Source organism: Eptatretus burgeri, chromosome 1, assembly GCF_056783735.1.
Source record: "Eptatretus burgeri isolate ZD-2024b chromosome 1, Ebu_testis_v1, whole genome shotgun sequence".
Lineage (NCBI taxonomy): Eukaryota > Metazoa > Chordata > Myxini > Myxiniformes > Myxinidae > Eptatretus > Eptatretus burgeri.
The window spans coordinates 126,392,800-126,408,550 of record NC_140961.1 but is presented as its reverse complement, the minus strand read 5'-3'; the positions used below and the strand labels follow the sequence as shown (position 1 = coordinate 126,408,550).

General features: G+C 43.0%; 1 protein-coding gene across 1 annotated transcript; it reads left to right on the top strand.

Annotated features, from left to right (window-relative positions):
• The first annotated feature begins 7,553 nt into the window (after positions 1-7,553).
• Positions 7,554-8,561, top strand: LOC147035368 (uncharacterized). Its single transcript, XM_085867284.1, has one exon. The coding sequence runs from the start codon at positions 7,554-7,556 to the stop codon at positions 8,559-8,561; it is 1,008 nt and encodes a 335-aa protein (XP_085723410.1).
• Positions 8,562-15,751: the final 7,190 nt, after the last annotated feature.

Here is a 15,751-nt window from a genome sequence, read left to right as displayed (position 1 = left end):
GATATTTTAAATGAATAAGATTTTTTGGAAACTCCTATTTGTGTAACCACCCATTAAGTCAGTCCTTTCTTTCCAGGCGGCTTCTGTATTCAACTACATCCATAGCAAGAACGTCATGCATGGAGACATAAAGGTAAAATGAATGTACACAAAACATGATGATCATGCAGTCGGAGAAGGATATCAGTTAAAGACCAGGATTTGGAGAGGTTTCTGTCATTGTATGTGGATGTGTGAATGTCATTGATATGACAGTGTGACTCACCCTTCAGAGATCTTTGTAAGCCAACGGCCATCCATATCTGGTGCCCAACTGTGTCGGTGGACATCCTCTTCCAGTTGGGGACCTTTCTCGGAGGTTGGTGCTAGGATTTGCAATCCGGCCACTGTAAAACACTTTATTCCACAAAACACACAAAACAACGCAACTCAAGCATTCAATGTTCTTCCTCCGTATATACGAAATTAAAGATTCTCCTTTTATTTGGAATGCTGATCCAACATGTGGAAATTTAATTATTTTCCACCACTCCCTGCATATCCCATGGGGAGATGACATGTGTCAAGTTTCAATTTTCTTTGTTGAGCAGTTTTCGAGAAAATTATGTCCAAATTTATTCCTTTAACCCAACATGGCTGCCATACCATGTGACCTATGGCATCACATATAGTAATAAAATATTCTCCATGGGGAGTCTCTCCCATGTTTAAAGTTTCACATCGATTGGACAAGTCGTTTCAGAGAAAACCATTTTTGGATAAGGATTTCAATTTATTCAATTATTGCTGGAATACCACTTCACCGATGACGTCATCGTCATCATCCAATGTATCCCGTGGGGAGTTGAGAACATATGCCAAGTTTCAAGTTTTTTTTTTTCGTTGAGTGGTTTTGAAGAAAATGATGTAGAGTTTTTTTTCCCCTTTAATCCAATGGGGCTGCAATTCCACGTGACCTATGTAGTGGAGCGGTCGAGGCCAAAAAACGGCCTTATTCAAGGAGTTACCCCTCCACACTTTAGAACAAGGCAAATTTGGTATCGTTGGATTCGTTAGGATGTCTACCTTATGAAAAACGATGTTTTCCAGTCAGATTCTAATTAAAACATGGCCATTTGAACCATTTAACCCATAAAACGCGTGAAGAATTGAGCATTATGGAATATCTTAATAATTGTTATTTTGGCACTTACAAAGATTGAAAACTTGGTAACATCACATTAATTCCTTTCTGCCAAGTACACTCTCACAATATTTGGGGTTAATGAATTAGGGGTTAACCCACTTCAGCTGGCCCAAAATAGCCCACAATTGGGAAGTTTTAACACACTATTTACACCATCATGTCCGTATCATCTCCGACTTCATCTCCATTTGCCACCTCACTTATCTCCGGCCGATTCTCACATTCTCCACCACAGGAACAAATGTCAATGCACTCAAGTCCAGCAATGACACACTGGCATTTCTGTCCGCGACAGCCTTTGTCAGTGCAGTACAAACGAGTTAGGTCTCTAACCTCTGCTGGTGCCAATTCATTCTGGTACATTGTAAGACGCAGTTCATCCTTTGCATTCTTATGCCAACCACGGCCAACTGGGTTCATGTTCTCAGGTGTTGCGACGTCACTCTGACACCACACTGCTACTTGGTATTGGGCCCGCAATACATGTTGTTCGAAGGCATCATCTGTTGGTGGCAGTATCGATGTGGGCTTATCAGTGGTGGTGGCGAGTACGAAACGAAGCTCATTCAGTGAACTGAGATTTTTAGTTTTTTTACCATGCATGAGAAGGACAAATCACCTTGCGGTATCTAGGAAAGTAGGCACATCCTGGAATGCTTCCAGGCCCTGTAAGGCATCCTGAATTTTTGGTGAGAGCTGAATATGCCGTTCGCTTTCCAAGTCTGTATAGAGCACTTGTTGTGTCACATCCTGACAGAGCATGCACGGCTGGTAAGGACTTGCATGCTGCTTTGCCGAGTTTGGTTCTGATATGGTGAACAGGTATGAATCGTTCCTTTGAGACGAATTTCCCTGAGTGCCCAGCATCCATATATACTTCATCGGCCAGTGCTCCCCCGCTCCAGTAATACACCAACAAGAACAGGACATCCGTGTTGTCACACCGAATGATTATCCTTGGATGGTCTCTCGATAACATGATTGCATGCAATCCCAGACGAGTGTCCGACTCCTCTTGTGTGCTGTACAACCCCTCAAGACAGGACACACCCACTTCATTCAGAACTTTGATCACTTCTCCATCTTCAAATCCACCTGCCAGTTCTACACATTTATCTGCAGGCAGGAGATCTTGTCCATTGTCGCAGATGTACTGACAGATGAATGAAGCGAGACGAGCCTTGTTGGTACTGGTTTTGAGGAAGTTCCTGCAGTTCAGGACGTCCCTGTTCCCTTGTATCTGGTAGTTGAATCCGGAATCCATCATTCCTCGTCTGTGTCGTTCAGTCGACTTAATTTAATGTTCTCTGTCATACCGGTCAAAGACCAACGTCAATGGAAGGATCCATGTCACTGTTCTTCAGAAGATGCACAGTTTGGTTCAGAACCACCTTTCCAAGATCATTGAAAGTCTTGAAATGATTCTCCTTCAGGGCCTGACACATTGGCATACCATCAATGAGGTATGCAGCAGACTGCGATGACGTCGGGGAATTCTGACTCGGAAGGACAAGAATTTCATCCATATTTGCTTCCAGCTTTTTGGCAAGATCTGCTTTGTTGGTTTTGCTCATCGAACATTTGTGGAACATTGAAGGTGGAACAGCTGCCAGTTCGTAGGAGAGGACCTTATGCATATCCACATCACAGTTCTTTGACACTGAAAGCAGTCTTCTGAAGAGTACCTCCGTATCGATCATTATCTTCCTATCCTTATCACTGGAAAGACACTTCCTCATAGCAGAAAACGTTTTGACTACTGTCTTGGGGATTGGATCCCAGAAATTCCTCTTCTTTTCTTCCCCAAGCCTTTCTTTCGTGAACTGATTGAACATTTCTCGACCCTTTTGTGGTACTCCATTCATCGACTCTTTGACTTCTTCTGATGCCACCTGACCACTAGTTATATTAACTCGGGAGGTTGCCACACTTTCCAGGTCAAATGGATCTTGGCATTGTTCCTTGATGTATTCCTTTATGACTTTAACATCATTCTGGTCCTTGGTCACTCGAGCACGTCCAAGTTCTTCATGTGTATTCTTGGACTTGGTAGGTGTACACCTTTCTTTGAATCGTTCTGCGTATTCCCCGGTTATGTGGCGTGTCAGCAGCCAGCGAACTAAGGCTCCTTTCCTCAGTGTTTAACCGATGACACCACCTTGGCTTTTAGCCTCGCGATTGATACTCTGTTCGAGAGCCTGGTCCATAGGAACGCAGTTGAAAGTCCTTTCTGAGAGTTTCACAACGAAACCACCTTCCGACATGTGCTGAAACATTCGTGGAGCTGACACCTCCAAGTGACGCATTTGCGCAACATAGACTGCGGTGTATCGTGCATTGTTGCTGCGGCCTGACAAGAGGAAGTACGGTATGACTTCAAGGATGGCGGTAAGGTGCATTTCAAAACCAGCCTCACGGTCTGCCCGAAGTAACTTTAAGAAGGTGTCACCAGCATCCAGAAAGCCAATCCAGAAACGGAATGTTGCTGATTGTTCTCTTCCTGTGTCTTTGAACTTCTTTCTTGTACTCAGAAGAGAGGATGACAAGCACATTTCAATCTCCTGACACACAGCAGTGCAGGCTTCCGGGGATTGCATTTTGAAGGTATTGTTGAGAATTTGCGCCCGCCGGCGTGCGAACGGCCACGTAACTTGAATCGCGGCACTTCGCCCACCGGAACGGACAATTCAGTCGTGACTTGAGAGAAATCTAGAAATCTAGAAAAATTTTACAAACTAGAGAAATCATGTTGTGACATATTGCAAGAACTCTCATTTCAATGTTTCCCATGTCAGTCTCAGATTCATAGCTTGTAGTGCTGTCAAAGTCTTTCTTTGAAGTACAAAATGCAATGAAATCATACAAACGATTCGGAACAAAGTCCTTGCACTTTTTTGTCTCCATATTCCCACTGGAATCATAACGATCAGATTGAAATGTAATGTCACCGATACATTTCCTGATGATACCAGCTGCCTTATGCAAGACAACAGTGTCCTCTTCTGAATTGACATCATCATAGGATTCGAGTTCACATTCACCAATTTCATTTACATGCAGTTGTAGCCTCACAACGTGTTTCAAGGTCTCGGCAACTGTGATATCCCCTGAGCATACAAGATCAGACTTCCCAGGCTGGACGATGAATGAAATCCTGTCTCCGAAATGCTTCTGTAATTTCTCCTTCAATCTCCATGTAGTACAACACTCGTTGGTTTTAGAGTTGACCTCTGCTGATATAGCGACCAATCGTTCATGCAGGACAGACACGGTTGTGATAGAGATGGTTTTGGACAGGACAGTCTCTTCAATCTCCTTACACAAACTTTTGAAGGCACACGCATTGTCAGATTTATCAACCTTAGCCCTCGCACTAGCAGCTTTAATATTGTTAAGCGAGATGTAATGAGAATAGCAAGAGTGATGATATTTTGCATCCATTGCAAACAAGTCGGTGTTTGACAGCATTCGCATTTGAATCTCATAGTCGTTTCTCTGAATGGCTGCATCAAGCACTCTTTGCCGTGTGATGGTCCCCGTCCCAGTTGAGACGTTCGACAGTTTCTCCTTCCAGCTATGTGATTTCCCACATATGAAACAGCCTCATCGAATGTCAAATTGCGACGTGTCATATCGCCGGAGACGAGACGGTCCAACCGTAGGCCCACTACCTGTTGCGCCATCATCAGTGACACCGTCAGCACATGTACCAGTGTTTCTTTCGGCTATCTGGATATTCCTCTTGTTCGTATAATTTTCTCTGCACTTTTGGTGGAATTTGATAACAGTATCTCCTTTTAGGATGTCGTTTTTCACTGGAAACAGCTGATCATAGTCACCATCTTTACGAAGCTCGGCAGCTTTCAGAATGGATTTCAATCCTTCGACTGTAGGATTCTGGACAATTGGGTTATTAGCTTGGGTTTTGGATAATGAAGTCTCGCAAAATACGCAGCATTCAGAAAGACTCGTTCTTCTCCTCTTCTGAGGGGGTTCTTCTGGTGGTTGCATACTTTCTTGAACCTGCAAGGAAAAAGTTTGAGGTCACACACACACATACACATACACAATTAGAAAGTGATAAAGTAACAACGAGTGTAACGTTTTGCGCAAGGATTTCTTTGTATAACTGAAGACAAAGTACGAGTCTAAGCTACAGTGTGCAGTTACAATGAGAAATTAAGGAGAAATCCCAAAATTATGGATTTTTATTTTTTGCAAACAGGGGGTTAATTAACCATGTTAGCATTAAAATATGCAAATCAAACATCAATATTCATAGAGTTGACATCCATACAAATCAAATGAGACTATTTGTTTTGTTCTAATGTGGGGGAGGGGTACTGCATCAAATCTTTGGACTCAAAAATGGCAAAAAAAAAAACATGGGTAAAACCCCTAATTTTGGGGAATTTGGGGGTCCAAAACCCCATTAAAGTGGGTTTCAACCCAAATATTATGAGAGTGTACTTGGCAGAAAGGAATTAATGTGATGTTACCAAGTTTTCAATCTTTGGAAGTACCAAAATAACAATTATTAAGATATTTCAAAATTCTCAAATTTTTATGCGTTTTTGGGGTTAAATGGGTTAAATGGCGATGTTTTAATTGGAATCTGACTGTAGAACATCGTTTTTCACAAAGTAGACATCCTAACGAATCCAACGATACCTAATTTCCCTTGTTCTAGAGTGTGGAGGGGTCAAGCGAAATGTTTGGCTCTTGGCCGCTCCACTAATGATGTCAGAGTTAGCAACAAAATATTCTCCACGAGGAGTCTCTCCGATGTTTGAAGTTTCGCATCGCCCAGAGAGGCGGTTGCAGAGAAAAACATTTTCAAAGTGAAAAAATAGAGATGCGGACACACACTCGCACGCACACACACACACACACACACACACACACACACACACACACACACACACACACACACACACACACACACACACACACACACACACACACACACACACACACACACACACACATTCACAGACAGGGGCATTGCAATCGTCTTGCATCCCATTAAGGGCAAGACCAATAACGATTGCCGTAAGAGAAGGTAATATCACAAGTTCCACATGGTTTGATCTGCTCAGCCGTGTCGGTAGAGAGCTGATAGGACACCTGGTGCAGTTCAGATCAGTCAGGTTCACTGCACAGGTTGGTGAAAGCAGCTCAGCTGACAAGGGAAACAGTGACACTGGTGTCGACCTCCATTTCCAAACATCGATACCGATGAGAACGAGCAGAGGTTCAGATTTGGTGTCAGAGATGATGTAAAATCTATCATACATCTTGAAGGTGTCACCAAAAGTGAAGCTTGCCTCGTCGACATGCAACACTGAACTGATAGTTGGGGAGGAATTAGGGGTTCCCATGCACCCCCTCTGCAATTTAATGACACCGGGTTTTTTAAACTGCCAATGGTGTCTATTAATAGATTTGACATGTTCCCAAGAAAAAAAGTGGCTCGAAGGGTCCATTCGGTGGCCATCTTGGATTTCGTCACAAACGTCAGCGAAAATTTTAATAAGTCATAACTTTTTTACCACATGACCTAGAAACATAAATGAAAGAACTTTTTCAATTAATTGTGGGATTGTAAATCATTTAAGAACATTATTTTAGCGTTTAGATGCCATTTATTAGATCAAAATCGAGAAAAACCTTCAAAATAGGACAAAATGTGATCATTTTTCAAGTATCGTCTTAATACGTCAAGTTTGTTAGCGAAGTTGATTCGCTTTAGAAGCTGGCCAACATTTTGCCTCTACTACATGATGTCAGTGGAGTAACATCGTGTCTCTGTGTTTTACAGGTTAATGGTAGAAGTGGATCTATGCCCTTACTAAGCTTTGTTTCACCATGGATCATGGCCAAAAGTGAAAAAGGACCAAAGCTTCTGGTGATGGTGAACTCTCATGTACAACCAAAACTGAAAAATACTTCATGCATGTGGTGAGGGGTGTTAAACATGACAAATTTACGGCATTGCAAACTGTTGCAGACCTGACAGAGAGACTGGCAGTGTTGCACGAGATTCGTGATGTGAGATTGGCAGAATCACCCTCATCTGCACTCCGCATGGAAGAGGTATGCCGACAGATGCCAGACTCATTAGATGGTTATGATTTGACCATTACAGGCTACCATAGGGGCTGCTATCAGTATTTCTCAAAGAATCTAGATCGTCTCAAAAGCCGAAATCGTTCCGAACCCGCCTTCTCTCATCGCCACTCTCCCCGGAAACCAGGAAATACGGCAACTGTGTTTGGCCCGGAGTGTATCTTCTGTGAAAAAGGAGGGACCCATTCATGTGACCAATAAAAACACTCGTACCACACAACGTCCAACTAAATTCACAATGACTGAAGCATGGCAGAAGATTGAATCTCTTGCTGAGGAAAAGGGCAATCAATCACTTCTTCGGAGGATCAAAGGTGTTGATCTCTTCGCAGCTGAAGCTCGGTTCCATTCCTACTGCCGAAAAGAGTTTGAGCGGGCGTCAACACGAGGGAACAGCAAGAACCCTCAAACAATTGCAGAACAAGCTCATCTGACTGCCGCTCACAATGCAGCGGTTGATTTCATAGAGCAGCACGTACTTATCCAGAAACAAACAATTCAACTTTCTTCGCTTCGCTTAATCGATGTTGCCAAACTCGATGAAACTGCTTTTGCTCATTCTAATTATCGTTCGGAGAAACGAATGCGACGGCTTGAAAAGAATACACATCTCGGAACAAAACTCTCGATCAACAAGGTTGAATCTGATGAGCAAGGTTTCATTTCGTTCTACTTGGTATATAGCTCTTCCCTCACAGTTGGCGAAGCTGTTAGTCAAGTTTACAAGGTCGCTACCAAGGACAGCATAAAGGAAGTTGCACTAATCTTGCGAGGAATCATCCGTCGAGCATTCAAGGAGGGCAAGGATCTTCCATGGCCTCCGACTGCAGCTGATCTCACCGTCAATACAGATATGCTCCCAGAAGAACTCCAGAAATTTCTCAATCTCGTCATATCTGGAAACCCTACATCCAAATGTGAGAAGTCCAAGCGCTTGGTTTTATCGATTGGACAGGACCTGTGTCGCTCTGTCACAAATTCAGAGTGGAAACTCCTGAAACACATTTTGCTGTGTCTGACACTCAGACATATGTACAGAAGTAAGCAACTTACAACCCTTCTCAGTCGACTTGGTAACTGTGCGACTTATGATTTCGGTATTCAGCTGGAAACTGCTTTGGCAAAAGCGCTGGACCAGTCATCTACGCAGCTCACCCCACAGATTGTGAGGGGTGAACGCAATAGCCTCTTCCATTCGGAGTGGGATAATTATAATCAAAGGCTGACAGGTATTCAACGGGAGTAACGGTGTCGATGAATCAGCCGGAATCATGATACAGGAGACAAAAGATGGCGTTGAACCTCAACAAATCAGGACCCTCCCAACCATTCCTAAGTCCAAGGAGCGTAGTCTCAAACTAGATCCACCAGCATCCCTACTTCCACTGCACATATACAAACGAGATGGACCAACAATGGAGAAATGCCAAGTCCAAGGTAGACCTGGCACGCCTCCCACCATGCAAGAAGTCTCAATACCCCCATATCAGAAGAGCGAATTATCGTGTGGCCCAATTGAAGCGGTCTCATATCCCAATCCTTGATGTTCCAGAAGCAACCAGGCATGGATGGGTCGAGGGAGATGATGGTCACCTCGAGTCTCTCTGGTCGGATGGACCGGTATTGACACAAAGTCTTGTAGATGTTCTGGTCACAAGTGATGAAGAAGAAGATGACGAAGGAGAAGAGGAGGATGAAGAAAATGGAGTGAATGACTTTGAGGATATGTTAACCGATCTTGATTGTGACAGTGATGATGATGATGACTAAAGTTTTAGTTTTTATGGTTTAAAACGAATAGGTGGCAACAATTTGACGTATGTGATGTAAGACGATACTTTAAAAATGGTCCAATTTTGAAGGTTTTTCTCGATTTTGATCTAATAAATGGCATCTAAACGCTAAAATAATGTACATAAACGATTTACAATCCCACAATTAATCGAAAAAGTTCTTTCATTTATGTTTCTCGGGCATGTGGTAAAAAAGTTATGATTTGTTAAAATTTTCGCTGACGTTCGTGACGAAATCCAAGATGGCCACCGAATGGACCCTTCGAGCCACTTTTTTTTCTTGGGAACATGTCAAATCTATTAATAAACACCATTGGCAGTTTAAAAAACCCGGTGTCATTAAATCCCAGAGGGGTGCATGGGAACCCCTAATTCCTCCCCAACTATGATGGAGATGTCTTTGTTCTGCTGCTTTCTCCTTGTGTTTGAGGGAGAGAGGCTGGAGTGATTTTGGCTCCTCTTGTGATAAACATTGCATATGCAATTCGTGTTGCGACATTCATCCAGTGAATACTTACCATGACAGCGCTAAAGGCTCTGTCACACCTTGACGATTTAGCCAGCATATGCCAACATATGAAAAATTTGTCTAAAACGCTGGCACACGTCGAATACGTTATGGGTAAGTTTTGTATACGTTAAGAGCACGCTGGCATACGTCGTAGTACGCCGAGCTCGTCGATAAATTTTCAGCATGCTCAAAATTTTTCGACGTATGCCAGCGTATGACTCACACGTTCCGCATACGCTGGCAATAAGTTGTAGGCACGTTAAGCAATCGTTGACACACGTCGACACACATTACTTGTAAGTTATTCATAACTCGAAACACATCGAGGTAATGTTTCGCGTACCCAAAACTTATTTCTAGCCTATGAGTAACGTGCTTTGAACCTATGTGTGACGTATCTCCAATGCATATTGACGTATGTAGACGTATTTGACGTCTTCCGGACGACCACAGAACTTACTGAACGTGTTTCCAACTTAAAGCTACCGTATCATGGCGTATTGCAACGTTTATGAGAATTGGTATATAAAAATGGGGTTCACAGGAGGAACCCGTCAGTGTTCCAGACTCCATGGCTTTTTTTCTTCTTTTCTTCACCACGACGGTGATGTTGACACTTCGATTTCTAGTGCGGTTATGATTTAAATCGTTGAGCGGCAGCCTTTTAATAGGCTACGCCACGTGATCATCGGTGATATGCTGCCGCGCTATGCATCAGTCAGACTATCGTTGGGCATAGGTTGTGAACGCCGACAACACGCTAAGCATTCGTTGGTATAAGTTATCTATAAGTTATCGAAACGTTCTGTGTACGTTACTAATACGTTATGCATGCGTCCAACTCGTTATGAATACGCCAAAAACTGAAAAAACCATCAATAGTTCAGTGTACGCCAGCGTTTTACATACATTTTGATACGTTGCCATACGCTGGCTAAAACGTCAAGGTGTGACAGGGCCCTAACACATGTTGCTGGCGTAGCTCATTGATGGTGGACGTCTGGGTTTCTTTTTTTGGTGCTGGGTTGATCGACCCGATGACAGCGAGGTTGGTCGGAGCCTGACCGGATGAACAGTGATGCCGATATCAGCAACATTGATGTTCGCACCCTCCATGGCATTGGCAATGCCATTGGCTGTCCTGAATTCGAATGTCTGATTGGCTAACAGGCTTCAACACATGCGATTGTCTGTGACACCAATGATGAGCAGGTCACATTGCACGCCCTACAGGTGCGTTTCCGAACTCGCAGAAAATTTTAGTTTCTTGAGCTCAGGAACAAATCTGCACGTCGACTGCCCTGTTGCCTGATGGTTCATAAAGAAATTGAAATGTTGAACAATAAGCGATGGGGGTACAGGGTGTGGTGATCCAATAGAACTTCCAGTTCTTGAGTATATTGAGATATTGCTGTTGTGGGTTGTGGGTGTTGTGAAGCATCAACATGTTGTCTGTATTAACTTAATTTCATGGCCTCCCCTCCCCCCACTTCCCGAAGTTGTGCTCATGCATTGCTTGATTATGTTACAGTGGGGGGGGGCGGGGGGGTGGAGGTTGATATGCCACAGGCATGATGGGCCAATTGATCTCATACGTGGAGATATAAATTTTCACCCGTCAGACATTTTTGTGTTTTACGTTGATAATGTACATGCAATAAGTAACATTGTTGTTAAAACATTCAGTGTTGTATTTGTCTCACCCAATGTCCTCAAACCATGTGATCTTGTGATGTGTTTATTTCCAGTTCAGGTGATATGACATTTTGGTGATTACATTTCATGTGATATAAAGTAAATAAAGAGTGTGATTTGTAAAGGAATGGTGATACGAGTTGAGTAAAGCAGGTATAAGATTCCTTTCTGAAAATACAAACTTTATGTCTTCCACACTTTGATCTTATCTTCGTCTGCTTTTCCCCTCCCAACAGCTCGAGAACATCATGTACAATGAGCTCGGTACCCTTAAGGTCACCGACTTCGGGCTTTCACGTATGTTTACACCTGGCACACCCCTGTTTGGAAGACGTGGAACACCTGAATATATGGCTCCGGAGATGTACAGAGACGAGGGCTACAATGGTCCTGCGGTCGACGTGTGGGCTCTTGGGATTCTCCTGCATGTGGCAATAGAGGGATCTTTCCCATTCGAGTGGCAGATCATGAAGGTGAGTGTTCTCTCCCTCCTCACAATGCTCTGAATCATCGTGATGATCTTCATCATGATGATCAAAGGGAATGTCTCTGTCATCGTCATTCATAGTTACGAGTATCTTCATCAGATTTAACGTCAGCCCAGGTCAGTAAAATCGTGACAATGAAAGAACAGTAACTGTGAAGAAACAATGATTTTATGGAAGCACGTCACCATTACAATGAAGAAAGCAGCAGCAGCATTGTACAATTTGTTCACTGCATGTTATTTTATCCTTGGTATAAATTCAGAATGTAAAAAATGAGCAAATAATGAGAACAATTTTCAACAATAACAAGAGGTTTGGAGTGACCAGACTCAGAGGCATTGCGATTGGATTATCCACTCAGAGTCTGCAAGGTGGCCAGACTAATTGTGAACCTGGTCGTTTCATAGCAAACACTAAAAATGGTACATGTTGATTCCTCGTTGGATGCTCAGCATTTAGAGGATAGAGCAAAGATATATGCCATGGACTGGCATCCTGTGGGTTAATGTGTGAATTAACCTTAATTGCTCCACTAACTGTGGATTTGGACAGTGGTTAATGAATTGGTGAATTAACAGATCGATCTCTTTACAGGAACTGGCATCAATCAATCATCTGTACAAATATGATCCCCCCACTTCTGTTGGACACCAGTGCACTGCGCTTTTGAAATCCATGCTCTGTATGGATCCAACCAAGAGGATTTCAATGAAGGTGTGTGATCATTTGGCTGCTTCTGCTTTGTATGTTTGATTTTAATTAACACTGATTCAACCAGGACTGCAAAAGTTCACCTTTTGTGGAGTAAGTGGTTCTTGGTCATCAAATGAGATGGAGTCTAAAGGTGATCATGCAATTTTCCGGATCTGGATAAACCAAATTATTTTGCTTTGCAGGAGATCTTGGAGCATCCATGGATGAACAAGGAGATTCATGGGCCGACGAAACGTTCACATGACGTTGAAAGTGTGGATGTGGATGTGGATGAAACACCAAGCAAACGTCTTCGTAAATACAAAGGTACCGATTGATGCTCTGCATTGGCTGTCATTCCGCTGTTTAAAACATCATCTAATTCTTGTGAACCTCACAACAGAGCAATCACAAAAGAGAAGTGGGCAAGTCAGCGTTCCAAGCAATGGTGTCAAAATTGAAATGGCAGAGAACAGTCGGAAAGAAAAGCGAAAACGGGAAGATGATGAAAGTTCGAGTGGAGAGCAGAGCACTGACAAGAACATGAAAAGACAGGTGATGAATTGTGGATGCTTGCCACGTGATTGGTCGTTTCCTGGTAGATATCATGTGTATGTTGCTTAGTGATTGTGCAAAAGGGTCCCGTCTGGTTATCCACGAGGTTATACTTTTTAAACTGAGTGGTGCATCTTTTTCATCACCTGTATTCCCATCCCTCCGAATATCAGAATTGATGCAAACAAATCAAACTCTTCGAAGTTAGTGTACGGTGGCAAACTGGAATTTGGAAAGCAGATGCAGACAAGCGACTGAACGTCCCCTTTGAAACGGCCGTGTGCTTTATAGTGGAACCTGCATGTGAAGCACATTTTATACTTTCACTCTCTTCCCTTGGCAATCATGGGAATTGTAACTAAATGGTGGGGATGCTCCCTTTCTGTGCTCATCTTAGTTTGCATCATATTCGTTTTGCCTTCGTTTGTCGTGACAATGCATCGTGCTGAAGCCATTGTCATTTTTTTTCTGAAATAGTTTAGGTTCCTTGGAGTTTAAGAAGGGAGTTGTGTGTAAATCAGATTTGGAAGCACACCAGAGAGAAACACATGAAATAGGTGATTATCAAGGAGCACATGGTGAGGAATGGTAAGAGCAGAATTACAGAAGAGCAGAAGTAGATTTTTTTTTATTTTTTTTTGGAAACAACAGAGGGTTTGGAACTATTTGTTGCAGGTGTAGAACTTCTCGTATCTGAAGCCATGAAGGTTGACTGATTCTGTGGTTCATAGTGTCGCAGCTGTTTTACACAGTTGGCAGTTTTGTTTTGTTTTTAGGGGGAGGAGGGGTTCTGACAGACCACAACCAAGACAGGACACCTTTTTAGTTTTGAGATCTATCCTGCCATTTACAACTTAAAGATCTTGTAACCCGGTAATGAGTGGAAATGGCAGAGGCACCTTCTGTGGATCAGCAAGTGCTGGTGTGGCACAGGGGATGATGGTCACTATTCCAGGAGGTGTGTGTGTGTGTGTGTGTGTGTGTGTGTGTGTGTGTGTGTGTGTGTGTGTGTGTGTGTGTGTGTGTGTGTGTGTGTGTGTGTGTGTGCATGCTATCTCCATTATATGTGCATGCTGTTGTTGGCTGAAATCTCCACATGTGGGTGGCTTTCAGGAGATGGAACAGAGACCTACCAGGACATCATCATTTCACGATTCTCACTGATCACAAGCGCTGATCAGTCTGTTCGTTCCGACTCTGGTGTCGTTTGACACAAGTAAATGTATATGAATAAGAAAAAGTACACAAAGTTGGTTGATACGATTCAGTGCACCTGTAACCTGTTGTCACACCTTGCAGAGAAAAACCCCAAAAAGAAGACCATGAACCCAATCATCCACAGAACTGTGCGACCATTCTCAGATCTGAAATGACATGAACAGTGAGGTAAGTGACACAAAAGGACATCTTGTGTGACAGTGCATGGCACCAGCTCTTTTGTAATGATCTCGTGCGGTTCAAGTTTCATTTTATCCACAAATGACAATTTTGGTCACAACACATTGAAAACCCCAAATTCAGGCGTTCACTTTATATCTTCCAAACTTTATCCTTCACGGAATTAAAAAGCTTCAATCATATGATGCACACATGATCCTAATTTTTATCTGAATGGGTACCAGTCTTTTTGCCCTGACACTTTTTTGTGCATGTGTGGAATGGTGCCTTCAGAAACAAAGTTCTTTGACATCATACATTGTCCCCTGATCAACATGAATTACATCCATCAAAATGTTTTCGTGTATTAGGGATCTTACAATGTTTGACATGTTGCACAGAATCGTTGCTTTTAGCTGAGCCTCAACCTCGCTTTTGGATAAAAAGATGAAGAATCATATTAATGTTGGTGATTTATACGATGTGACTTTAAAGAGAAGTCAGTGAGGATATCATCGGACACAATGAAGCTGATGAATGGAGTGCTTGAAACCCATGCCTCAAGAAGCAGTTATGCACCGGTTATCTCAGGCCTTTTCATTGGTTGTGGTCAAGTTTCATCAAAATCGTGTGTTCAGTTCAAAACCATAATTAATGAAGTATTTATCGACTCACTCACTCTCACTCACCTACGGACACTGCTCAATCATGTAAGCTTGAACATGCGTGTTGAAGCAACAAGGTCTGATGTTAATGGGACTTACAGACACGGTACGGGCACTGGCGGCTGCAGAGATGTGCGGTGAGCTGGAGAGGTGGTGTGACTACCTGGAGAAACATAAGGAGAACATGAAGAGGTATGTGGATGCACACATCAATCGTGTGAAAAGGAGTTGAGACAATCAAAGAGGAATGGGCAAACACCCATTCCTCTTTCTCTGAATTTGGTCATATTCAAGGTGAAAAGAGTGTGTGTGTGTGTGTGTGTGTGTGTGTGTGTGTGTGTGTGTGTGTGTGTGTGTGTGTGTGTGTGTGTGTGTGTGTGTGTTTATAGTTCATAAAGCATAACATTTTCTCTCTGCCAACACCTCTGTCCCTCTCTCCCTCGCACCCCTCCCCCCTCCCTCTCCTTCCTTTATTTTGTGGGAAGATGGCTCTGACCAAAAGAAGGTAAAGTACAAGAAGCAAACTTGCCCAAAAACAATTTGCGAAAGCTGCATCCAGAGCAGCCTTGACTCAACTGCAGAAAGCAAGACCAGAAGGAAACAGCAACAATGACTGCATTCTGCCCTCCCGTACCTACAATCTCAGTCAGTGTTGTACT